At 37.4% G+C, this 27,228-nt stretch overlaps 2 protein-coding genes across 30 annotated transcripts in view; one reads left to right on the forward strand and one right to left on the reverse strand.

The window, feature by feature from the left end:
* The window catches only part of MOK (MOK protein kinase), a 33,382-nt gene extending 11,471 nt beyond the window's left edge, over window positions 1–21,911 (forward strand). For 6 of the 26 annotated variants that reach the window (XR_014852442.1, XR_014852441.1, XR_014852444.1 and 3 more), the window contains 3 exons: window positions 1,299–3,083; window positions 5,217–5,316; window positions 5,720–11,682. Coding sequence is in view for 6 of the 26 variants with exons in the window: in XM_085061343.1 (XP_084917469.1) it covers window positions 5,217–5,316; window positions 5,720–5,831 (212 nt within the window). In the remaining 20 variants the exon portion in view is untranslated. Of the gene's footprint in view, window positions 1–1,298 lie in introns of all 26 variants that reach the window. The other 20 variants (XR_014852440.1, XR_014852449.1, XR_014852435.1 and 17 more) reach the window with 19 other exon arrangements.
* The window catches only part of WDR20 (WD repeat domain 20), a 45,896-nt gene continuing 31,580 nt past the window's right edge, over window positions 12,913–27,228 (reverse strand). Inside the window, exons 3-5 of one of the 4 annotated variants that reach the window (XM_085061337.1) lie at window positions 24,766–26,043; window positions 20,059–20,135; window positions 12,913–13,659 (exon numbers count right to left, since the gene is read on the reverse strand). In XM_085061337.1, coding sequence (XP_084917463.1) covers window positions 13,611–13,659; window positions 20,059–20,135; window positions 24,766–26,043 — 1,404 coding nt within the window. In that variant the 3' untranslated portion in view covers window positions 12,913–13,610. Of the gene's footprint in view, window positions 13,660–20,058; window positions 20,136–22,976; window positions 26,044–27,228 lie in introns of all 4 variants that reach the window. The other 3 variants (XM_085061340.1, XM_085061338.1, XM_085061339.1) reach the window with 3 other exon arrangements.

A 27,228-nucleotide genomic window follows, 5' to 3' on the forward strand; every position in this document is an offset into this window, starting at 1 on the left:
AAAGAGTCATAATTCTCTTGCTATTGACTTATAGCAGAAGCATTTAATAACTGTAAAAGTGTCTTGCCCTTTCTTTAATCAACAGTAGTTTGGTCATTTAAAGCAATGAAAAAAACGGCTGAGAGAGAGGTGTGGAGGATCTCTCAAGAGAAATTACAGAAGCCTCAAGTGCCACGGCCTTAGGATTCACTTCACCATTACTGCCAAATAAGGTTTCTCCAATGATAAATCTGGCAGTAGAAGAGCATCTGCTCCAGATTTTACTAGTGATATGTAATGAAAAAGCAATTGAGCATGACTTCTTTTTATGAAGGCCTGATTCCTTAAATACGAATAATAATCTAAATTGATTTGAATAGCAGCATTTTATAATATCTTTTCCACTATAAATGACAAAAATCCTGCTGTTGAAAGCACCATTTATCTCTACGGGGACACTACTATTACAATTCCCGATGTAAATGGTACTCTGTTCCAAGTGCTTTGTGATCTAATCCTGCTCAGTGGATTATGTGGCTGCCTGGAGGAGCACTGTAATCAGTTGGGAACACAAGTCCCGCTGGCTGCTGGGGCTCTGGCCTCAATGAGTTACTGTCCTGATAATCTCCCTCCTCCTCCCCAGCCAATTACTCATACTACTGTCATCACGCAGCTCAGTACCTGCTTTGTTTTTCAAAAATGTGATCATTTCTGCCTCCCTTGATGGCATTGCAGCGTTACATAAAGGCATTACAGCAAGATTAAAAGGCCTTTGGAGCCTGTAAAAGAAAAAAAGCTGAGCAGTTGCTGAATGGCTCTGAAAAATAGATAAATTTTATAACTGTAATTATTGGCTAACAGCAACAGCAAGCTAAACTACATAGGTTAACCTTTAATTTGCAATTCAGATGTGAATCACAGTCACTTAACCATTGCAGTAACTTGAGGTGATTGATATGAATCTTGAACCTTACGGACAATTGCTTTGAGTGGAGAGGAAATGAGATATTTAGAAGTGAAATATTGCAGTTCTGCTAGAACCTGGGGAAATAGATACTGCAAGTAATACATGCAGTAAAAACTAAGGCATCTTACAGAGTATTGAATTGACAGTTGTTAGCTGAGCTATTCTGGTGCATACTGAAATACAAATTATGTCAGAAGTTGAGTGGAAAATGAATTACAAAGCTAGCTATAAATGACACAAATAGTATAATTGAAAAAGGTGTTATCAATGCACCTGCAGAAGCTGAAGAGTAGGGCATTTGTATTCTGTTCTTTACTAAAAAGGACTCACACAACTTGAAATTTTATTCTAGGAAGGAGAAAGCTATTGCCCGGAAAAAAGATCGGGAACAACATGTACCAGTTATGCAAATCTCTAGATTGCATACATAGGTAAAAGGCCTAGTTCAGCAGTTGCTTTACAGCAAATGTAGCATACATTTATTTCAGGGTCATCTCTAAGCAGAGACAGAATTGTCTGGGGCAGCAGCAGACTTCTGCAGGGAGAGAAAAGGCCATGGCCCAGATACATCTTTGCCTGCAGCAGAGCCCTGGCAGGGAATGGCCCTTGCAATGCTCTGGTAGTCCTGGTGAGAGCAGAAGCAGAAAACCTGGCCTCTCCTTCCTGGACTTGCCCATTCCCCATTCCCGTATCTGTAGCTGTTGTGATGGCAAAATTTAATTTTTTACTCTTCTGTTGGTAAGTTTGAAAAAGGTGCTAGTTTCTTTAAGTATTGTTTTTTACAAATAACTGGAAGCACTGATAATGTTTATCTTTTTCTTGAATTCTTCTCTCTGGTGTGGTTTATATTAGTACAGAAATGGGATATTTCAGAGAGATGGGAAACAAGAAATAATAACAAAGGTAATTAATTTTATGTGAGGATATTTAACTAAAAATGAAGTATGTATTTTTCTCTTTACTCTGAGAAGGTAATGTTTCTTCATGAATAAAAGTACAGTTTTTTAGAAATATATAGACAGTTACTGTATTCCTCGTCTAGGGGAATGAACAAATAAGTTATTGGCTAAAACCTGAAATTACTCAGATGCTTTACATCCTATATGTGTTCCCTCCAACCAAAAAACTGTTCTTTATCCTCTGTTAATATATTTTATCCCTTTTGTTAATCTAGACACAAGGAATAGGGTTCAGTTTTGCAGCTCTTTCTTTCTACATTCAATTCCTACATTTAGTGGAAGTTACACATACAAAAGAGAGCAGAAGACAGTGACTTTCAGAAGGTTTCATTGGAATCATCTCTACTGATAGTTTCAGAAAGTTATTTTGCTAATGTTTGAAAAGCAAGGATTTCTAAATTCAGTTTATGAAATTTTGTTTTCTGGGCATAAATTTTTCTTTGAAGTCATAGAAGTGTACAGGAGAAGCCAAAGCCACCTATTATTAACACTACTAAACAGAACTCTAATAACTTAATCTAGGTGTCCTATTTAGTAGCTTCTCCTTCTGTGATAGTCCATATGCTATTAGGATTTTCTTTTCACGATGTACAGAACAGTATTTGCGTTACATAGTATGGACACAGATATCTTCATGCCTGGGCCTCCTTACTATTTTAATGTAGCTTTTCTGCTGTCATACTACTGCCCTGGATTTTGGAAAGTTTCTTCTTAAGGTAATCTGTGATTTCTTTTATGATGGCTACTTTACAGTCATTGCTGGAATATTTTACTGTTAGTCATTTTTGGAAATATTTTTGCAGCAGAACACCCTGAAGTTAAGAGATTTTGGATCTTGTAGGAATATCTATTCTCAGCAGGCACATAGGGAATGTACCTCCCCACACTGGTACTGAGCACCTGAACATTTGCTTCCAGATGGGCACTATAGTTACAAAATTGGTATGTGGAGTCCTGGCTGTGTTTTCTATGAAATCACAAGGTACAGTGTTCAGTGGAGGGTTTTGCTTATCGTTAATCAGTATGATCAAAGGTAAATAACTCAAATTAGGAACATGTGGTTTGGGTAATATGATCTTGGTTTCCATGGATTTGTGGAAGCTTCTTCTGTGCTTAGTCTGCAGGGTTCATGAGGCAGTAATCCGGTCTGGTCTGGCACTCTCTTCACCCTGTGGCAGGTTAGTAATAAAGCAGTTCAAAGGAACAGAGTACCAACAAAAGTGATTTACAAAGAAACAATTTTGATCTTTTTTTTCCCCAATGGCTTTCATATTTAATAAAAATGTATTTTCTCTGCTTTATCTCTGTGTAGAGCATGGCTCATTTCCTCTCATGAGCATCACAAACTATCCTGAGTCTTGTTAATGCACTTAATGGTGAAACATTTCCCTCTTTTTGGGGGCTTACTAATAGTTACTGCAAAAACAAGAGGAGATTAAAGAATACACTCCCTCTGATTTACGACTTTGATTTGTAGTATAATGTATTTAAGACTCCTGTGCTACTAAGATCCTGTGTGCTGGAATATTTTGAAATTGGATTCTGATGAAGGAAGAGTTGAGGAAAACACAAAGTATTTTAAGATTTTTGGTTATGATGAAACTGTAATTCAAAAAATTTATTGCTGGTCTTCAACAAAAAAGGAAAAATACCCACCATGAGTATTTCTCCAATATCTTTGTGCCCTAGCAACAGCAGCAGTTCTTTATTCTCCTCCCACACTGCTGTCTCTGATATGCAACCAGGACTGATAACATTTGCTTTGCTTCTTTCCTCCTCCACATGGCAAGTGCAGCTGCTGCCATCACCATCACATTAAATGACAACCATTATGCTTTGCCTGCTAACTTGTAGAAACATTTCAACTTCTCCAGCCAGAAAACTGTTAAAAGAAAAATCCCAAATATGGCAGTACTCTTGCAAAGTAAATTGGGACCTAAAGCTTTAAGAATGCTATGGGTTTTTTTTCATTTCTGCTTGAATCAGCTGGGTTTTGTAGCTTTGTAAGAAAATTACATGCTGCAAACTTAGGTTTTGTTAGGGGAAAAAAACAAACCTTCAAGATACTTCCTTTAGTTTAGTTTGTAAAAAATGTCACTCTGCAGCTACTACACATTTTCAGAGACCTTATCAGGTTCAGAGAGAAAGAAGGGATGTTTATTGGAAATTACTGAATCAAAAGAGATACAGTCTTGCCAAGCTAAAGGAAGTTATGGATTAGTTTATTTCTTCTTCAGTGCCTCCTGCAGTTGTTGCTGTGGAATGGTTGCATAAGCCTTTATGCTTTACACCACATTGTGTAAGAACTTTTAGTCTTTTACTCAGCCATGCTGATCTTTCAAATCTTGTTTCCCTCTTTGTGTTACCTATAAATCATGATTCCTGGATTGCACTTTTCAGTGGCTTGCACAGTTGTTCTTCACTTTGTTACAGTTTTACATTCAAAGACAGCACATTTTTTAGTTCACACAGTAGCTAGTCCCAGCTGCATGTCTTGATGCAGCTGCACAATGTGAATCAGATCTTTTCTCTCCTTCCTCTGCTCTAAGCTTTATGAAGACACTCAGAGGAGCGTGCAGCCAGCTGTTCGATTGAATTTGCAAACAGTTAAAAAGAAATTTCTCATGTCTACAAAGGGGCTGAGTGTTTTGCTGTCGAGAGTCATGTGGTGCTACTGAAGTGTTTCTTAAATTATAAGCCCAAGGAAAAAAGCAACATGTGCAGGAAATAAATGTTAGTGAACCTGACTGAAGTCAGATTGCTCTATTATGATAACAATGTTTTCAAGGACTCTGCAAGTTTTATATTAACTGACGATCAAACTCAGGAATGCAGTTCAAATTGCCATCTTTCCAGTATTATTGCTTGCAAAGAACCTGTGTGTTAGGAATGGAGTGTTATAAATACATTTCTATGTACTATACACAGCAAGAGGGACTGCTTGAGTCTGATGGGTTAAAATGAGGAGAACACGTTGTCTTCTACGATCTGCCACTTTACTAGAAGCAAACACAATCCCAGATCCATTGCCCTTCACCACAAGGGATGTTCTCTTTACATATTTTGCCCCAAACAAGCAGGAGAGGACATCTACAGATTTCCATTTAATAACCCAAGCTACTGCTTCAATCCAAACCAGCAGCTGTGTTGCTCTGCTGCTCACATTATCCTCCAGTTCTTGACAGGTATTAAATGATCCACAAATGAATAATTCTAACACATTCTCTTCCTCATAAAAAAAGTGTTTTTTAATCAAAAGTGATAGTTTAACTGTGTCTTCTCTATTGCTAATACCATCTCTTACCTTGCAGTTTCCAGCCTCTTTTTCTCTGATCTAATGAGCTGGACCACTCTTCAAAAATCCATGAAGTTACAGGCACTCCTGCTAACAAAATTCCAGAAGTTCAAGCAGTAAGTATGCACTACTACAGTTACTAATCTCACTGTTTCCATACCCACCAGAGAGCTGCACAGCTGTGTGCAATTTCTGCTCAGGGAACCACCACAAAAACCTAATTCTGTGCTAACCCAAGAGCAGTGTCTTCTATCCCTACCCAGAGACAGTCACCCGTTCATGAGCTTTATAGGCAGAGCAGAGGAAATCTAAGCCTATGTTGATTTTATTTGGCCTTTTATTTCCATAGTATCTGTAAGGCCAATGACATAAATTTTTAGGAAAGAAAAGGGTACTACTTACTACCCACTTTTCCCTAATGAATGATTAACTAAATCAGATAAATTATTTCTTTTCAGTAAATTGTAATCCTCTCTGAATATGCATGAATAAATGTTTTTCTCAACTTGTTTAACACAGGTCAAGAATTCTGAGTTTTGAAAATCTCCCTTTAAAAAATGTAAAGGAAAATGAAAACCTTCTCTTGTACACAAATTACCTTTCAAAGGTTTCTACTTCCTGTGTGCAATGAGAAAATAAGACCAAATGAGAGAAGTGCTGCCCATCAAGCATTACAGCACCCTTATTTTCAAGAACTCTGGCAAGTAACTTCAAGTCACTTCAATTTTGAAGACTAAAATCAAATGGGGAAGGGGGAGCGTTGTGTCCATGTTTCAAGTGGAATGAAATTAAATCTGTTTCCAGTGCTAGTCCTTGGCTTGTAGTAGAATGAGCATAATTCAGTCAACATAGTTCTTTGCATTGAGTCCAAACCTTAGCTAAAACAGTACTGATGTTTGTCTCTATTTTTCTTTTTGCCCCAACCTTTTTATGGCAGCTGATACACAAGCTTTAACCATGCACGAAAAAAAAATAACATTAGAAGGAAATACATCAGGGCAAGTACCTCAGTATTTGTGACAAATTTCAAAGGCAAGTCCAAGACAGGTAGTATTTAAGTGGAAGAACTGTCAACCCATTTAGGGAAAGTAATTTGTAGCACTGAGCTTGTTAGCTAGAAACAAATGTTTTACTTAAGCTGATTACTTGGGTTTATTCTGTCTGCTTAAACACAGATCTTTATTTGGTCTGATGCAGTTCCCCCTCCCCCCAAATCCCTGACATACATGAGTTAGAATTTAGAAGCTCTGATACCTCATAATCCCCTCAGTAGACTCTTGTTAGAGTTCTTGTTACTTAAAGGGTCAGCTCCACCTTTATTTTTAAATATCACTGTTCTGTTTTTGATGTCTGCCTTTGGGTTAAAGAGTTTTCCAGATGGAGCTGTGTCAGAGACAGAAAGTGTGCTTTTGCCTTTTCAGGGCTTCAGTCTACATTTTGAGAAAATAAAAGTATTTTTAAAAAAAACTTAATTACCCTGTATGCAGACAATATCTGGGAAAATCCTAAATGTGTATCTGACATGAAATAAAAAAAATTAAAATCTGATTCAAAATTCTCGCAAACTAAAATTTTGTCTATATATCAGCTATGTGAAAAATACCCAATGTATTCGCTTGCTGTATTGACAAGGTGAGGTGGAAGTTAATACTATATGGAAAACATTCAAATATAGGTTTTTCTCAAAAAACATCTCAAACCCCCCCACAAATTTGCAAAGAACAATTATAAGTTATTTTCTGCTGTGCATTTAGCTTTGAAAGCATGAACTCTCCTGCCATAGGAGGAGCCACTTTTTCCACCAATTCCGTTCTGGGTTTCATCAGTGTAAGCTTCCTCAGAAGTTCCTTTAGGCAAGATTTCAAGAAACATTAAGTAAGGCAAGTAATCTTTAAAAAGAAATTAGGTGAGGTCCTATTTGGCTGAGTTTTTTATTTATGATTACCTGGGTTTTCTCTTTTAATTGTATTCCTTAAGATGTTCGTTCTCAGAAAAAACTGAATCTTATATTCAATTGAATCTTTTATTTATTTTAAAAGCATTCTCTTAGAAAGAGGGAAAAAAACAACAACATGGGCCTCCTCTGGGAGAATTACCAAAATTAAATTTTTCTGGAGTAGCCAAATAGACTTCCTATCCTACTCCTATATTGCATTCAGTTTTCTGGGGACGTAAGGAAGGTGGTGGAACCCCTGTGTTCCAGTCTGTCAGATTTATTGGATCAAATATTGAGGTGTAGACTCTCACTTGCCCACTGAAGCACATTTGAAACTTCTGTTGTTTCTTCAACAGTCTGAAAAACAGAAGGCACTTCAGTCTTCCCTGAAACGTTTCCATTTGCCTGCTATAGAAGGAACAGGAGTGAGGAAAAGCCTGACTATGCTGTGAGAGAGACCCAGTCATGATTCTGTTGTTAGAGATCTAACAAAAACAGGAGTGCCTGATTTTGTGTTGCTCTGACAATTTGTAGGAAAACCCCACAAGGTTTGAGGGCTGCTTTCCCACCATTTTGACGCTCTGTTCCTGAAGGGGGTCAATATTTAATTAAAGCATTGTTCTGGCAGAGCACAGAGAGTATTCTGCATTGAACTTCCTAAGTACGTGTTCCTTTTAGAACCTGGTGGAGGAGGAGGTTGGTTAAAAATAACATGAAAGGGTTCTTTGAGCTCAAGAATTAGGAAAGGAATGTTATCTATAAAATTTAAGTTTTCAAGTTGTATTACAAATGACAGCTAACTGCTGGGGGGTTTTTTTAGATTTAAGGTGGTTTTTATTTTTTTTTCAGTCAGCTCTGGAAATTATTCCCCTCCTATATTCAGTAACTTCCACCTCAGGTTTTACTGAGAATGTGCAAATTGTGCAGTCATATCAGATACTTGATTTTGATGCCGTTTCTGTAATTGGTGAATATTTTTATGTAACTATCATCTAGCTAAAAGCTAAAACAACTTTTTATCTGATTCAAAAGCAAGTAAAACTTAGTCATAGTTTGCGTCAAGCCATTGATCTTAACATTAATCAAAAGTCTTAATGGATTGATATTGCAGCCAGTTGCTTAAAAGAGCAGTAAAAGCATGTAGCTAATCATTCTTCAGAAATCCAGCACATAGATCATCAATAACAATTTAATAGAATGTTTCCTATTGCCTATATAAGGTAAGAGTTAAAAGGCAACATCCTTTCTTACTAGGAAAGAATCTTTATTCCAAATTGGTACGATTGATTTTAAAATTCCTCAGATCTAAAAATTTATATTAATTAATTTGCAATACTTAAATCTGGTGATGTGTTACAGAACAGTTTTGTTATTTAGAAATAAAAGTCTGTGCTAGTCATACTTGGCTGGGGGTTAAAAATCTTCTGCCTACCAAGTGTGCATGCAAGTCAGGTTTGGCAAATAACTTTTTTTGAGGTTTTAATAGTTATTAAATTACTCTGCTCATAATTGGGAAGTGATCATTTTTTTCCATAACCAAACACTGGGCTTTGGTGCTCCTGTTCAAAAACCCAGCCATGAGCAGGAGGCAAGGAACATTTTGTGTGAGAAGCAGCACTGCTCTGGGGAGGCACCATGGAAAATGGGGCACTGGGGAGGAGCACATCACATCCAAATCACTAAGCCAACCCTTAGGTATCCATTTGAGACTGATTCTCTAGATCCAGGCAAACTATTTATTCTAACCAGCTAAGATGCAGCTCAAACAATTCAGTAGGTTAACAGGTTAACACAAAGATATTGTGAGAACAAAGATTATGCCTGCTATGTTCTCAGCCCTCCTTCTGAAATTCCACAGGACTGTGCATCTGTGAAAATAATTATTCTTCTCACTCACTTTGAGGTTTTCCAGTAAGTGGGTTTTTTTGCTGTGGTTTGTTGATTGGTTGATTGTTTTTTTAAGAAGAGGCATCTCAACACTTAGGGTTCTGTTGTGACTGGATTAGATCCTAATCCTTGTTCTACTGTTCAGTTTCTGGACAACTTGGAGCATGCCCAAATTCCACGTTGTAGCTTTTTCAGTGTGGGGAAGCTCATGACACTCAAGTTCTTTATGAGTCCTTTTGACATCTAATGCTTAAAAGCACTTGTCTACCTTATGTTTATCTTCATGTTTAGAAGATAGTATTATCACATACTGTACTGAGGATCAACGTGACATTTATAAGGAGATTCTTGAAAATGTGGAAATATTTGCAGCATAAATGTAGTGCAGACTGTGGGAGTATTTGATATTGATTCAAATTTGACTATCCAAGTTGACTATTGTGCACCTGCAACATGTAGCTTTGCTCAATTTATGCCATTTCATCATAGCCAACTTTCAGAATCTGAACAGCAAGAATGGAAAAACATCCCAGCCCTGGCAAGAATTCTTGTAAAATAAGGCTAAAGCACTTGAACAAGGCTCTGCATGGAAACTGTACTGCAGCTACTCATACTAGGTGTGCCAAAGGAAGAGCAGATTTGTCTTACTAGACTTGAACAAATACATAAGCCAAGTTTTAGTGGAGGAGGTGCTTTACAGAGTAGAGTGAGGACATTGTAACAAAGGGAAACAGCAGAACACAGTGGTGCAGCTAACTGCTCCTTGTTATTTTATTGAAACTCCTACTGCAAGGATGATGCTTTCCTCCAGTTCCAAGCAAAAAACGTGCTCGTGACCACAGTACCTCAAAGTGCAGAGAAGGTATGTAAAACCAGTGACTGGCTGAGTTTACCCGCTCTGTTACATGTTTCAGTGAGTTATCTCCCCACTTCTGTCATGGGCTCATGTTAGCAGGTCATACTGATAGAACAGAGAACTTCAGCAATAAGGCAATACAGTGTTTGTTTGAATACGTACCCTAGGGTTTTTTATAGATAGACAGATAGATTAGGTAGATAGATATGAGAAAGGTGATGCTACACTTAAAAAATGAAAATAAGGACTGCAGGTCTATAGGCAGCACAGTGCAACAGTGACCTCCAAGTTCTTACCTTTGGAACTCAGAGGAAAAGGTGCCATGAGCTTATCCAGTGTTTTTTTCCAGAGAGGAAGATTGTGAGTTGCTTAGTGCTAATATATTTGGAGTTGAGCATAATGAGTAGCATTAAAATTGGTTATCTAAAAATAGGTAACTAACTGGATCCAAGGGAGCTCAGTCTTCACTGTTTTTAATTTCTGACAAAAAAAGAGGACAAATCTTACTACCCACATTTGATGGATTGTTCTGACTCAGAGCTCTCTTAACTAGCACTATACAGTAGGTCAAAGCGCAGATTATCAAAACTATATTCCTGATGGAGATGTATTGTATTGGTTGCTTCCTGTAATCTTTGTCTGGAAGCCTCAAACCACAGATGCTGAAGTTTAAGTATTTTGACTAAAAAATGTTAAATTCCATCCAATTGTGTTTGCACAAGGTATGTTCCTGATTTCAAACGTGTTATTGCTAGTTTGGTTCCCTAATTAATAGAACAGCTAGGTTATTATTCATACACCAGGCAAAAGATGAAGTCAGACTTTTTGGTAAGTTTTAACCTGGAGGGAAAACGCTACCAGAGTAACATCTTGTGTATCATCACATACTCTGTATCTGGGGCTGTCATGCTGTTATAATGAGAGCTGCATTTTCATGTTCAACCGATCATTTTTGCTATAAAATTGCAAATCTGAAATGAAGGGCCACATTGGAATTTTTCATCATTTCTTTTATGCTTTCAGGTGGATATTATAGAGTTTGGCACATACAGTGCTTCAAGGATATTTATTTCATAACAAGTTCTTTGCTGTAAAACCTCTGGAGACAACTTACACTTCACTGGCTGTTGGATGAATAGGCAAACTTGAGTTTTCCCACCTGACTTATAGTTAAAATACACCCAACTTTAAACTACGAAGTGGCAAGTATTGTTCCTGCCCTTGTTCTTCCAGCTAAAATTCCATACTGAGATTATCTGTGTTCTGCTCACTTTTATTTTTTTTAATGTACTAGGAAAAAGATTTTATTAAAAGCTGTATCTACAGTAAAAGTCAAAGTTCTTTCCAGGTAAGTTATTAGTATCCTATTTCTTACCAGATTTTTTTTTTTCCATATGGAATAGAGTGTGGTAGGGGCAGTTCAAGCTTCTAGATGATTGCCCTAATAGTAAAGAAGAGGCTGAAAAAGAAAAACCACACACATTCCTTGTGTGCTGCTGAACTACAGTTTGTGGCAGGGATGTACTCTGCCAACACGGATGTGAGTAGCTGCTGTTGTTAGCCTGATGTTGGATACTGCCATTCTTTCCCTACTGGTTTTGTATTTTTCCAGCTGAAGGAAAAAAAGTCTTTTAAAGTAATTGCATATTTTTTCAACTGTTTCATTTTGACTCAGACCATATGAAGCACTTACATAAAAGAAGTCTACGGGGAGATAACTACACTAGTTTTCAGTGATGAGGTTTATCTGTATTTTAACAGTTAAACCCACTATGTTAATAAAACAAAACTTCTGAAAAATAATCCTGTTCAGTTTCAGTATTTTCCCAATTCCTCATATTTTAGAAGAAAGATAAGAATTGTAAAGCACAGCTCCATCTTGAATAAAGTAGGGAACTAATTGCCAGCTTGTGAACATATGTGGCAGTTCTCTGCATGCTGGCTGCATTGCAAGGATAAGACTTAGTTACAAGCTATTGCAGTTGCTTCTCCCCAAATGTTCATTCATTTCCTGAAAACAAATCACTTATTGTGCCAAAAAATGTCTAAAGTTTACTTGTAATTAAAAAAATTTCACCCAGCTTTATTGTTGGAGAGCAGGAAGGGCATTAACTTGTGCCCTCAGATTACAGCACATGCACCCTAGGTCAAGGTCGTGGTCCTGGGCGATCAGCCTCTGTTCCACTCTACCTGCAGAAGTCTGCAGATCCCAGCTGTGAACATTGCTACTTAGGATAAAGGGAAGCATATGATGGATACTTCTACATTCTGTCACTCCGGGGCTGGACATGGGGGGTTAATCTTCACAAGAACTACTGAAAACATGTTAAGTGGTGTGTTGTTGACTGATTAAAAATGACAAGTGTTCAGACAAGCAGCATTAACCTCTGCAAATCCATGGATATGTCTATCCCCATCATGCTTACCAGTTTAAGACCATCGAATTATAAATGAGATGCCTGATGTAAGACAAACGAATTTCAGAAATGTTACTCCAGTATGTTAACCCAGTTTCTGACTGACAGGTCAGAAAGTGTGTCTGGCTACAACTTCCATTGGGATCTTCCATTTCCCAACTCCAAATGCACAGGACTACATGATAACAAAATCCCTACCCCGTGAAGTTGCCTGTCTGTGAGACTGCTATTTAAACTGCAGGATGTGTTTGGAGATAAGCCATTAAGAACAAGAACAGAACAATCGTATTTCACTTTCCTAATTGAAATTCAACTCTATTAAATATGAAGCAATGTTCCAGATGAGGTATTTTTGAAAGGAATTTGTTCTACAAAGTTTAGACAGTATTTCTGTACCAAACATTTAATTCAACAAAGAACTGGTTACATCAAAAGTGATTGGATTTGAACAGAAAGTAAACAAAAATGCATATTCAAGATAGTTTTAATATGTATTTTCTGAATTAGAAATATCACTTTCTTAAACGAATGAGAATTTCTAGTGTAATGATCCATTACTCCCCTCCCCCATCACTGAATTACATTATTTATACATATAATACAGAGCCGATTGCAGTTGAAAACAACAATATTAAAATAAATGTTTAATAGATACAAAGGATCTTTTCTCCACAACATAGTTTTTCTGGTGTCTGGACACCAATTTTAAAGTAATTCTCTATTAGCATTAAACTATTTAAGTGCAAAACAATTTTGTTTTAAAAAAATCTATGATTGCAGCATCCATCTTCCTGAAAAACATTTTGAAGCCAGAAAGTAATGACTTTCATTTTCCATGAGTGCATTCCAGGCTGTCTTCTAGCCATCTCTGGTTAAAAAAATCAGTGCAAAATAAACAATGGTGAAGTACTAGTTTAACCATTGAACTTACTTGAATTTAAGAAACATATTTTATTTTACACTATATATATATATATTTTATTTATATATTTATAGAGAGATTAAATTACACTGGACTTGAAAAATATAAAGAAAACCAAAAATGTTACTATTCCCTGCAGCACCAAAGGAAGCTTTTTGCTTTTTCTCCAATGCAAACTCTTCCTTGGGTGAGCAGCCTAGCAGGATCAGCTGTAGTGAGAACTCCTTACATTTGTCCTTTGCAAGTCACTATGTGATTCACATAATTCCATGTTTACACTCTGCCACATTATAATTTGTGATGCTCTTTGCCTGAAGAACAGCTCCTGGTTCCACTGTCATTACTTCTTGTCCTGTGTTCAGAGATTTGCTAGCAGTAGTGTGATGGCTATACTACAGTTCCACTTGGAGAATTGGCCTGGTTTTGGGATGACAATAAACCCTGCAAACAAAGCAGTTTACATTAATCCAGCAAGAGAACCTGACATGAATTTTATAAAGTTCTTAATCTGAACCTACAATGAGTACAATTGATTTTTACCAATGCTTGCTTACTTCAGACATCAGCACCTTCTCTCCTACAAAGGCTCTAAGCCACCACGGTCTCAGCCAAGCAGCACACAGAGCTCTCAGTCAAGAAGAAATGTGTGCGTTTATGACACGGAATGGATCTGATCCCAGCATTTGGTTTAATCTACCTTGCACTTGGAGTCATTGTGAACTGTGAAACTTTAAAAATCATACACCAAAACATGATCAGCATTTTACTGGGGTGGTGACAAACAAACATATTCCAGTATCAGTATGTTTGACACCTGACCTGATACAGGGAAACACTCCATCTCTTATATGTGATTGAGTATTACAGGCTTTGAATAGAAAAATAGATCATCTACCCAAGTATTTGTTTTGGTAATTTTAAAACAGAATGAAAGTGATGAGAGTTCAGTAAAGATTTCCCATTACAATTTAAGTTCATGTTCAGGAAAACTTGTTACCAGCTCTTTTAACTACCCTGCCATTCAAATCAAGCGACATCTCATTTCACACACAGCCCCACGACTGCGCAGTGCCCTCGCTGCACAGAGGCTGCTGCTCTGCATTAAGGCAACTACACCTTATGGATAGATCTATGGATACCAACGGACAGACTCCATTTCAGATTTATGCACAGCAGCCCCTTTTTAATCATTCACATAAAAGTAACTGTTCATCAGGCTTATTTAGGAAAAGCTTATAGGCAATACACAATTTAGCCTTCTTATAAGGCCATTACTTAGTTCTACTGAGTGCCAGCAGGCCAAGGAGCGTGCTGGCAGCTGAAAGCACACTGGCAGCTGGAAGCACACCAGCAAGTATCCCCGTGCAACTCCTCACCTGTAGGTATGATAAATGCACTTCCAGCAACTCCTCTAAGTAGCTCCCAGCTTATGTTCTTACCTCAAAATTAAGATCCTGGTACTCAGATCCATCAAACTAGACAAGATCAGGCAGCAATGAGCATACAAGATAAAATGATGTCACTTCAGAATCTACAGGAGCTCTTTCACACTTGGATCCAAGAACTGAGAAGTCATGATGATGGAAGAAGAGGTGGAAAGAGGGAAAAGAGGGCCAGACTGACAGGATTCAAGTCATGAAGTTTCTGTTAAAACTGAAGCCCTTCCTTTTAAAAAACTATCGGATCATTTCAGACACATTATGTACATGGATAGTTTGCAGGATTTATGGCAGACTGTGTGCGTATATTTGGTCCATATTACATGGTCCATATTACATTTATATATAACAAAGCACATGGCATTTAACTTGGTGCCCTCCATAGACATCACCTGAAAGAACCTGAACACTTTCATTTGCACTTGTTTATGTAGGGAATATCTGATTCAAACACTGTTGAGGTAGACTGAAGTGGATTGTTCTTTACACCTGACATTCAGGACATGCAAAGAATCCTGCATAATTCATGAGAACAAAAAGTTTCCTAGCTATTAGTTAAGGACTAGATGGTGAAAGAAGGCAGAACTTTAGAGCAAACAAGCCACTAAAGCACTTCTGAAATTTTTTTACCAGGGAAGTTTTGTTGTAAAGTGGCATGGTTGAATCAGAATTCACTAGTTCATTACTGAAGCAGTCTCCACAGGTCTATTAAATCCAGCAGCAACTGGAAGGTCTTTCTTGTCAGAAGATTACATCCACTAAGCAACTTTAAAGTACCCTGGAAAAACATGTCCAAAGGTAATATTTCCAGTCTTAATTAAATCAGTAATCCAAACTGTTCATATGTAAGTATGTGCTTTATAAGCACACAGGAAGGTCTAGGGATGGCATAATGTCAAGCCTTTTTCAACAGGCTCATAACCACCCTATACAGAAGGAGAAAAAAGCACTATTCTAGTACTGGACTTACAGTGTAACACAACCAATTGTTGGGAAACAAAATGGAGAATAACTAATTTTCCTAGAATTCCTCTAAAAACTGGCAGCACATACTAAAATACAATGTGGTGCCTTATTCCCTGTGAACTACCAGCCACTCTAGAATGCAAGTTCCAAGACTAGGAACAAGGAGTCAGTCCTGGTTTTATCTCGTAGGCCATGAAGGCTCCCTCTGCTTTGAAGAGCAGCAGTGCAGTGCTGATGGCTTTCAGTGAGTACTCGGAATTGCTTGTATTTCAGTCCTTGCTCTGAATTAATTCTGCAATTCTGAGCAGGCAAGCCAAAGGAACACCAAAGTGGAAATAACCTCAAGATCAATATCCTTGTGCTCCTGCAGATGGAAAAAAATTTTGTAAGCACTGCCTTAAAACTTAGACTAGGCTATGATGGCCATTCAGAAATTCACTCCTATGTGAAAGACCAGAAAGCTTGAGTTCTTCCAAGTACCTGATTTCAGAAGACATCTTAGATGTTCTTACAAGAAAAGCAAGAATATAAATTTGGGTTTTAGGCACAGAAGTTTCACTGGAGTCGTGAGAGTTCTTGGTGGGTCCTCATGACAACTAAAATTCTACAGAATTTGCCATTATATCAGAGCCTTCCAAGTGAGACTATTCATGAGGTGGTGTTTGGTGTAATATAGGAAATACAGGAAAACAACATTAGAAAAGCAAGTGAGGGCTCAAATAAGGTTACTGCTTTGATACAAAAGTTCACCAAGAGAGTCTTATCTGTGATACAAAGGGTGTGGGATTAGAACAGTAGTAGTTGCATTCTCTGGAATAATATGATGGGTAAGGTTATGAAAAAATATAAAAATCTCCTGCCTGTAAAGAAAGAATAAAGTCATTAGAGTGCAGTGCTTTCTGTAGTGGAGCCACCCAGTCTGGTCAACCAGGTGGGAAAAGATGGAACAAAAGCTGCAGCAATTTATTAGGACAACCATCAAATTGGCCCATTTAACAGCTGTGACAGGAAACATGGAAGAGCAGAGCCACAACAGCTGCAGCTCTGTAGTATTGTGCAGCAGCTTCAGGCTTAAGGACAAACAGATCCCACTGAGCAAGCAGCAGGAACAAATTAGGAGACTGCTCAAAAAAGTTTTGGAAATAAATATAGTGTATAATTAACAGTATTTTGTCAGCATATGAGTCTAGCAGGACGTGAGAAATGGAGGAGTTACGAGATCCAAGGCAGGAATTTCAAAAAACAATGTTTATCTCAACCTTGGAGAGGGTCCTCCAAGTAGACGCTGTCCCATCTGCCATCTTAATGGGACACTCCACAGCTGAGCAATGCAGCTTTCAGAGGATGGTGTCATTTTTCTTAAGTCAATTAGTGCTGTGAGTATTGAACACAGGCTGCTTCAGCACTATCTGCTAGGGTTATCCTGTTTATCCATGTATTCTGTGACTTTCTAGAACACACAGGACTAAAAATAGCCTGGCATGGGTAGGAATGAAGAGCCATGAGAAATACAATCAGGAAGGCCATTTGCACCTGAGGTTTGTTGCACTCACTGCTGGGGTCTGTTTACTGCAGCAGCATGAACAGAAACCCTCCTCCCCATTTATGGGATTGTGAGGAGAGGGGTGGGTATGTTTTAAAAAATTCCACATACAATCCAAACAAAAGTCTGGGGCTTTTCTCCAAAGACTTGAAACATAAGGTTTCACAACAGAAACTAAGTCTATGATTGATCTGCGTGTAACTGCTGTATTTAAAAAAAAAAGGAAAAAAAAAGGAAAAAAGAAAGTAAACAGTAGCTACTGAGTCAGTATTTTCTTAATTTAAATTAGAAGAGGCTTAATTGGAGCCAAAGGTGCAATCAAACATAGTTTCACTAATCCACATAATAAAAGGGCAAGTTTGAACATGCGAGCAGGATGTAGAAAGTGCATGTTTCCATCAGGGAAACAGCTCTCCTAGCACTCAGAATATGCTGGATGTCAAACCATGCTCATCTTTCTACTTTCTGGTTTGAAACTGAAAGGCAGAAAAAGGGTCCAATGTAACAAACAATCCAATGTAAAAAAACAAGTCTCATAGTACACTTCACTAATGCAACCAAACCGAATAAAATATGGCTGAATTAACAAATGACCATACAAGAATGGCACTGTTTTTTTAAACAATTTCTACTATTGCTAGTATATAAAATGGGGAATTATTGTTATTTGAAAAGTATTCCACAAGTAGTTTATTCTTGTCCAGAACTGGGATATTCCTGGAGTAATTAGGGTTATTAAGTAATCTGGACTGACACCTTCACTTGAGAAAAAAGCCCATGGGCCATTACCGTCTTTGAGTAATACTATGCCAAAACCAGAATATTTCTCACATTTGTTTAAAATTCTGTAGTTAAAACCAGTTCAGCTGATTTAAAATTTGCATAAACAAAATCTCCAAGTTTCTTATCTAAATGAATAAGCATATAATGGTGGAAGTTTCTGAACTGCATAGACTCACTGAATCAGCTATTAATGTGTAGTGGAGTCATAAAATTAATTAACTGAAAATGCTCAGGAAAGCACATGCTGTACATTCACATAACATGCTAGAGAGAAATATTCTGTACAGGATTTAGGAGGATAGAGCAAAGCTGATACCTCTTTACACCATTTGTGTGTTCACTAAATGGGGTTTCAAATTTGTCTTCCATTTGCCTTTTTTTTCCCCTCTGTTCTGATGGCATTACACAAAAGTATAAATACATAAACCATTTGACACCAAACCTTACAAAAAACAGTAACAGCTTCAGGGTTTCACTTGCACCTTCTCTGAGTACATAAAGGAGTTTTTCTCCTAACAGAGGTCATTGTCAACAAAAAAAAAAAAAAAATCAAGGCTGGTAGAAAACCATCAAGAGTAACTAAAAATCTGTCCAGTGGCACTGAATGGAAGATATTCAGGTGCAAGAGGAAGAAAAAAATTAAGATGCAATTACTTGTGTGTTTGAAAATGTAAAAAAGGCTTTTGCCAACAGAAACCTCTTCTGGCTCAAACAATAGGACCTTAAGCTTCATTGAAGTAGTAAGGGTTCATGCTTAGAAACAGTTGTTTCTCTACTTTCCTCAAACTGACAAAAGCCAGTAAGGTGTAAAATTTTCAGTTTAGAAAATAATGAAATTTATATAAGCCAAGGAAAACCTCAGGGAAAAGTGTATGACTTTGGGCAACCCCTGGTGGGTTAGCTGTAAAGTGACTGTGGTCTTAGCAGAAGAAAGGAGCCAAATTAATTTGATAAAGTTGATCAGCTCCTACGTAAAATCCAGCTTCAAAACCCAGAATATAACATGATCATACAAGTTATTTCCTTGGGAAGTTTGTGCATTATTAAAGACAAGTAAAATGACACCTTCATGTTTCAAGACATCTTTTGCCAAATATCTTCTCTGACCATCAAACCTGGGTAAGCTGGGTTTTGTTTCAGGCTCACATTGACTGTTGAGACACTGGTTTGACCAACCAGTTCTTGCATCATTTGATATAACCAGATGTTCCAGAAGCTTTCAAAGCAGATTTCATTTTATTCCTCCACTAGCCCCTGTCCTTAAATATACATCTATGTTCTATGTATAGATCATCACAATGGTCAATCAATACCTCTGAAGTACCACTAAGTTCTCAAGTTTACATATGGTGATTCCCTTAGTTTTAGTCTACACAGTATTTTTGCATAAGAGACAAACAGGAGTCCTCCCTGTCAGACTGGACCCAAAGTAACTCACTTTTACACTGAAATGCCTCAAAAATGCCTCTGAAACACTTTAGTAAATAGCATTTGTTTGGCTCTTTCTTTGGTTAATAAAGAACCACTGCTGCAGGGGTGAGACAACCCCTAACTCCTTGAATGGAAGGACAACATCTTCAGTATTCACCTAAATTTGCTCCACGAAATTTTGCAGCCGAAGTCTTAGACTTGTTTTAGTTCAGATGAGTTTTATTCTAGACTAGCCACATTTTTTCAGACAGAAAATTCTTGAATCATCTGTATGAGCCATATCCTCAGAGTTGTAAATTCAGCAATCATTAGGTAAACACTAAGATCTAAAGCTGGAATAAAGAACATACCCTGCACCAGAATCCACAGAGGAAAGAGCTCCTGTAGAGTTCTAGAAGGAATGACGACACTCTGCCCCAGCTCTTACAGACAGATGTGCAGAGAGAATCTAGATACAGCCATGTCTGTGTTTTGCTGAATCTGAGTTTAAACAAGTTTGAAAAGCAGTTTGATAATTATTCTGTTTAATGTTACTCTAGTCCTAAGAAAAAAAGCTACTATGAGACATGACCTTATCATTACTTATCAGCAAGATTTAAACATCAAAACATCTGCATCGTCTTGAGATGAAGTGAAACATTTTCTCAGACCAGGTTACAGATGTGAACAATTTCTTACTTTAAAGCATGGCAAGTTAACAGTTTCATTGTGGCCATTTGTTCAGCACAGCGTGAGAGCGCAAGACCACCTAAGCACTGCAAGATAAATTAAAACTCAAATGTGGAAAGGACTATTGAAAGTTATCTACATTTACAGTTCAATCACACATTTTTATTTAACATCAGTATACAGAGGACAACCCCAGCAAGTTATTTTGTAATGTCAAGTATTTAGTAAAGTTCTTCAGCTGTAACAGTGACAATAGAACAGCTAAAAATAAGCAGTATGAAACAAACATGATCTTCTTAAAATTATAAATATACCAACAATACTTCTTAAAGCTTAATTATTGCAACAGTTAAATTAACAATAATTCATGTTAGAAAGGCTCTATGAAATTTATTCAAGTTGTCAAGAAATTAGATGGAAGTGTAAAAAGGAAATACATATGAATTTTACTTTTGATTTTCACTAAAGGTAGTCAATACAATTTTGTACAGTATCACCTAACATGTCAATCTTTAACAAACTCCAGTATACAGAATCATAAAATGCAGAAAAAATAGTTTAATTTTTACATGTAAATTGACAGTAAATTAACTGACACAGATTTTATTATTGTAACATAAGCAGGCCAGCATTTTAAATATTAATTTAGTAGTTTTATGTTGTTAAAGGGGCAGACATATACAGTCATTCCAAGTACATACTCAAATTTTAAGAGGTGATAGTTCAGAACATGGGTCTTCTACAAAGTGTTTAGTAAAAGTCATGTTATTTCCTAATCCAGACATCCTCAATCATAAAGCCTTTACAGGGTTATGATCTCTCCTGGCTTTACTGGAGCCACTTGTCACACCTCCTCACACGCACACACACATACCTTGCTATAAATATCACACCAGTGTACTCTAGGTTTAATTCACCCTGATAATGTGGGTATGCCATGTGCAACTTTGCTATTGTGCACATTACAGAAAGCATCAAATTTTAGCATGGTAACCTGAAGTCGTATAGCTGTGTTTCAGTTTAACTATAATCATCCCTGAAGTTTATACAGATACCGTATCACGTTGAAAGAAATCTATTTGATAGTACTTAAATACCAGCAATTGAACTTCAATTGTAATGATGAAATGTTCCTTTCCACTGAGGAAGAATTAGTATGTATAGCTGCTCGTCTCACTCAAATATAGTACATGAATGTTTAAGTACTTTCACTAAAACATAAGTCATACTAAAACATGATACTGTACTACAATTGTAGTTAACTAGAAAATTCAAGGATGTTATAATTTAAGTCTAAGTTTTCCTGTACAATAAGTCAAATAAATAAATTCCATGTGCATTTGTTTTACAAAGTGGTAGGATGTTTCTCTTGCTAGGTTATACACTGCCATTTCACCTGGGGTACTTATGGCCAATCTTACCTTGAGCTTTCTTACACAGGGAACTCATCAACAACTTTCATTCACATAAAATGGAGTTGCTGTACAAGACAGTGAATAGCCAGGTCTAAAGTCCAACACAGAAATCATGTAAGTAGTTGCTCTGACCACTGAGTTCAGAGAAAGCTTATTTTGCACATCCACTTTGGTTTTTTGGAGATTGTGTGGGTTGGTTCGGTTGGGGTTTTTTAATTGCTTCTGCAGATCCTGTCATTCAGTTAGATGTAGCTATAAAGACAGCACAGTAAAGTTTACTTTTGTTCCTTTCAAATTCTTTTTCTACATTTTCAGATTAATCCAACAGTTCTGTAATCCCATTTAGGTTTCCCATCAGGGCCTGGGAAAGACAGGGGTGAGGGATGACAGCTAATTGTCACCATGCTGAGATGGAAAGTTCATACTCTTGTTAAGGCAACCTATTTTCCACATCGCCCTGAACCTTCTTTCAGGCTAACAGAAACAGGCTAACAAAAAAAATGAGAGTAAAAAATTGAAACTAATGAACCCTGAGCCTCATCCAACTTGTTTCTAATTGAATTTTGCCATTCACTTCCCCTCACTGGCTGGGAGTTGGCAGAGCAGTTCTGGAAGTGCAGTGCAAGAACAGTACATCCCATGAGGAAGCTCAAGGTATGATTTTTTACACACTAAAGCACAAATTTGGAAAGTTTATAAACAAACTGTCAGGACACCGTCAGCACTCTACAGACTATCCATTATCACAAGGATCATGGCTGAAGAGACACTTCTGCATTGATTTTCCACTCAGGGCAGCACCAGCCCAACCAGAAAAATAAACAGAACTTGTCATACACTGTCCAATTATCCAGCGCGTCTTTTGATGGCTGTTGGAAATGAGAGGGAAAGGTAGCACTGGCTCAGTGGAAATTACATGAGACACTGCAAGCCTCCTTCGCCTTTCCATCCAATTCTTTCTTTAGGCTGGCAGTGGCATCAATTTAATGAAGGCCTTTTGAGGCAATGATGGAAGCAGCAGCAAGATTCAGAGGCTTTCACTCTGGCAGTTGGCAGTCACAAAAAAGTGATGGAGCTTTAAGATCACTTGGGGAGCAATATTTCAAAGGAAGACTAGAAATAGCAACTTTAAACCCCAGAGTAATGGGACATGCTAAGATAAAACAGCTGATGAAACAGAAATGATGGTATATAACCCAGTAAGAAAGACATCATCATGAGTGTTTTATACTTTGACAATTCTCATTAAATAAAATTAAGTGCTTTCCTATAAACAAAAGGATGCTTGTAACGTCCTTCTGGCACAAGTATTTTCCTATCAAAGCCCTGTAAACATGCCACCAAAATTTAGTTTTTACCAGCAGAGTGAGCGCACTAGAAATGCAAGTGAAATCAGAAAAACAAATTAATTTGAAAATTTCTAAGTAAATACATCCTAAAGAATATGGCATTTACATCAGTGTGCAATATATTAATTTTGAAAGTGATAACTTCAGCATGAAAATTACTTACCTGTAGTTAAAGTTTTCCATATTGGCCAATACATAAATCCTGATTTTTGGTACTGCATACTTTATCTCTGAAATATTTGAAATGTCATATTCCAAATCAAAGTCAATACACAAAAATATTTAAGTTATACTCAGTCTAACAAAACCCACCTCAGCCACTGAAAATAAATGTGACAGTGTAGTGTTTAATAGTATGCAAAGGGGTTTGAGAACAAAAAGTAAATGTAGCTCACAATAGCAATATGAGGCACTGCTGTAATTAATAAGATGTGAAGTGCACTGAGTCACAAAAGTGTAACTGCTTTAGTACTTTGATTTTGGGCAAACATTTTAAATGATTTTGAAGGAGTGCTTTTTTTCTAAATTAATGCTGGATTTGTAGTTCTCAGGCAAAAAAAATACTTTTAGGTAACACCGTCCTCCCTTCTCCCATAAAGGGGTTTTCAATTTTAAGTTTTAGATTCAACTTTTAAATATGCCTTAAGATGCAGAGCAGACACAGGCTCAATGCATACCTATGTTGTGACAAATTTGATAACATCTCAAAGAAATCTACATTATACAAACAGTTTTCAGAAAAATTATTGACTTTTACTTGCAAGTTTAAAGCAATGAAGATGTGGTATCTAAATATATACAGTACCTCCCCTTCAAAAGTCATATCTATGAACCAAATGGTTAAAATCTAACAACAAATTTTCATTTAAGTTGCTCAGCATGGCAATATTCAGGTATTACCAGATAATTTCTTTTACTTCAGGTGATATTCTACATCCCCTTTCAGAAATTTTCACAAAAGTAATGGTCCTTTTTCCTAGATCAACTCTAGAAATCTTTTCATAGCTGTACTCCTTTGAACTGTTGCTGGCAGGCAGAGCTATTGTAGCACGAAGTACTTTTTAATGTAAGAATCAGCACATTTAGCTTCAGTCAAAATTTAGCTATCTATACATTGGACAGAAGAAAAATAAAATTTTATAGGTGTTCAAGTGCATTAACAACAAGAGTTAAAACTAGTAATAGATTAATGTAGGTTCAGCTGATGGAACAGGTGCCATCAAAAGCACGAGCTTGTAGTGGTTGAACTGCCTAACAAACGTGACAGGAACAGAACACTGAAACTATTGAGAGGAAGCTTGCAGGATTTTCCCTAACTTAAATACATAAATCAAAACCTGGCTAAAATTACAGTTCCTTGATAATACTGATTCACAATTCAAGAGCATAAACTACAGTCAGTACAGGGCTCACAAATCTGTGCATAAAATGGCTGAAGTTTTAATAAGAAGTGGTTTCACATTAATGGCAGGCCACCACAGAAAAGTATGGAGGAATAAAACACTTTGGTTTTAATTTTTTCAGAGGCTCACATTTCTCATTAGACTTAAAAGCAGCAGCTTTTCATAAGCTACTCTCATTGGGAGTGCTTATTTTGTAGAAAACATTAGAAGGATTATAATTATTTTAGTGTTTGACAGGTTTTACTTCAATTTTTACATAAATAGCTTTCACCATATTGTGGTTATGCTTAAGTATAAGAACACTGATCAATAGTTTAGATGCACAGTATTTATTTCTTCTGCTGGAAGGCAACTATATTTAATAATTGTATCCAAGACACTTCAAATCATTCAGAAATATGGCATGCAGTATCCAAAAGTATGGCTCTGAGGATATTTTTTTTTACATTAAGCATAAAGAAATTTTATATTCAACATTCATTATATTTCAAGAAAACTATCTATTCAGAGTTCTAGTTCTTTGATGCAGCATTAAGGATTAAAACTTACCACTTTACCAGGCCTTGCCCATGTGCAAATAAATCCCTCCTGACAAGCAGTGACTATACAGTCTTCAAGAAAAATTAACACAGTCAGTCTTTCATGTGCTATCTTTTTACAGATAAGAGGCTCTAACAAGGGAACATCTTCCATTCGGGGACAGAGAGGTGTTCCCAAAGTTTTAGCTGGGTCCGTTTTGGTTTTAGTAACTAGGTTCAGTTTGTCACTGCTCTTGCTAGATATATGTCCCATGCTATGGTTTCTCTTGTGATCTTTTTCATGGTGTCTTTCCTTCCGATCGTGTAGCGATAAGGTTGCAAATTTACTAACGCCAGAAGCAATGGCACCATCCATGACACTGCTTTTACTGCCAGCATTTGAGACTGCAGAGTGTGGAAGGCTGTTTGACCGTGGAAGTGGAGGGGGTACAGAGTTTCCAGGTGTTGTGATACTGTTTCCATTACTTCCTGGGTTAGTTCCACCACTTCCTGCAGGTGGACTTGTGGCATTCATGACATTTGTATGTGTCCTTGCTCTTGAGAGAGGTTGGTGGGGGAAGAGGATATCTTCTGTAAGATCCCACAAACAGAGCTGTGTGTCCTGGCCTACTGAACCAAATCTATACGTAACACTTACTGGACGACTGTCTGTAGAGTTCCTTTTGGATAGTCTAGATTGCGTGCTATTTGCTCGATCTCTGCCAAAATGAAGGTCTTGGAAATCCTCATCACTTCCGCTAAATTCCATCGGGTCACTCTCTTCTACACTAGTGGTATATGGGTCAAATGCAACGACACTGACCCACGATTTATGGCCGTGGCCTCTCGCTATAACTCGACAGTCCACGAAAGACCAAACTGTCACCAAGTCATCCTCTCCGCCTGTCACTATGTATTTCCCATCGGGACTCCAACACACACACAGCAGTCCTCCAAAGTAGCTTTTCATTGTACCATGCAATTCCACTGAATCAAAGTTAAACACGCGAAGAAAACCATCCTGGCTCACACAAGCCAAGAACTTCCCATCAGGGGAAAAGGCAAATTCATTCAGGGCACCCTCACCTACTGTCCATTTAAGCAGAGGGTTTCTTGTGGATTTACTCTTGCAAGTGTGCACTGCAAAACTCTCTCCTTGTTTAAGTAGCTGGTAGTGCGGGGCTGTGGTACCACAAGTGTGCTCCACGTTATACAAGTACATATTGCCACTGGAATGAGCTACTAGGAAAAGGCTTTCCGAACCTGGTACCCATTTTACACAGGTTACTCGGGACTTGTCTATTAGTCTCTGTGAAAAACAAAGAAGATACACATCAGAAAGTCTGAAAATTAAAGTTTTCATGATTAACTGTAAATCTGAGCTTTCTGGGGGATGAGGAACAATACTTAAGTGAACTCAACTTTCTAGACAAGAACTATGTTACTGTATTTGCAAAAACTTATCAGGCAGTAAAGAGGAAATTATTTTCAGACAAAGTGCTTTCAAAGGTTATTATTATGGTCCAGTCAAATCCACAAAGAACACACTTCAGTCAAGCCAATCTGTTATGAATATAAAAGCAGTGCTCTTTGGTTTGCTTTTCCCTGTGTAGGCTGAAGAGCACAAGAAGGAAACAAGAAAACAGTGAATGAGCTAAAGGGAAAAAAGGCAGTTACTCATCTATATTATACAGCAAACAGGTTACAAATCAACAACAGTAAATTTAGGCTCTGATTTTATCTGAAATCACAAATGAAATCCAACCTCTGGAAAAAGCTCTACCAGCTTTTACTGATTTAGGGAGCAAAGGTTACATACACAGTGACCCTGTTATCACACAGCTGGTAAATGCACGTGGCTGCATGAATTCACAAGGTACTACACACTCTTCACCTTGGAATCCCCAGCCTCCAGTTATTTTTCATTCAATAGCCAAGGACCTGTCAGTACTCACCATTTGATTAAGCACTTTCCTTTAAAGCAAAACATTTTAGTAGAGTTCATCATTGTAAAAGAATGGACACACATTAAACAAACATTCCTGCTCATAATGTCTTTGATGCTCTAAGAACTGAGAGGTGAAGTTTGACTCCTTGAGTTTGCTACTGTAGTCCTGGTGGACTTCCACAACTTACCACGTTGGCTATGGCACCACTCAGCTGCAGTTTGCAGACAAGTAATTCTTTACAAGCATATTCGAGATTTGTATTTGGCATATTGATTATAAGCAGAAAGAAGAACTGAGCTACATAAAAGGCAAGAGTGCAAATATAAAGAGCCTAAGGAATACCAGAACAAGTTACAAACCCCCTAAAAACAAAGAAGAAAAAGGAATCACCCCCCCAAACCTCGCTGTGCTGTTAATCACACAAAAAAGCCTTGAACTAATGAATAATACCTTGACTGTTTTCTGTTCTGTAATTGTCACTGGAAAGCAGCACCTGGCCATTTTCGATTACACTTCTGCTGCTGTCAACCTCATAAAACCAGAAA

The sequence above is a fragment of the Lichenostomus cassidix genome, chromosome 5 (assembly GCF_008360975.1).
Source record: "Lichenostomus cassidix isolate B80296 chromosome 5, HeHo_3.0, whole genome shotgun sequence".
NCBI classification, from domain to species: domain Eukaryota; kingdom Metazoa; phylum Chordata; class Aves; order Passeriformes; family Meliphagidae; genus Lichenostomus; species Lichenostomus cassidix.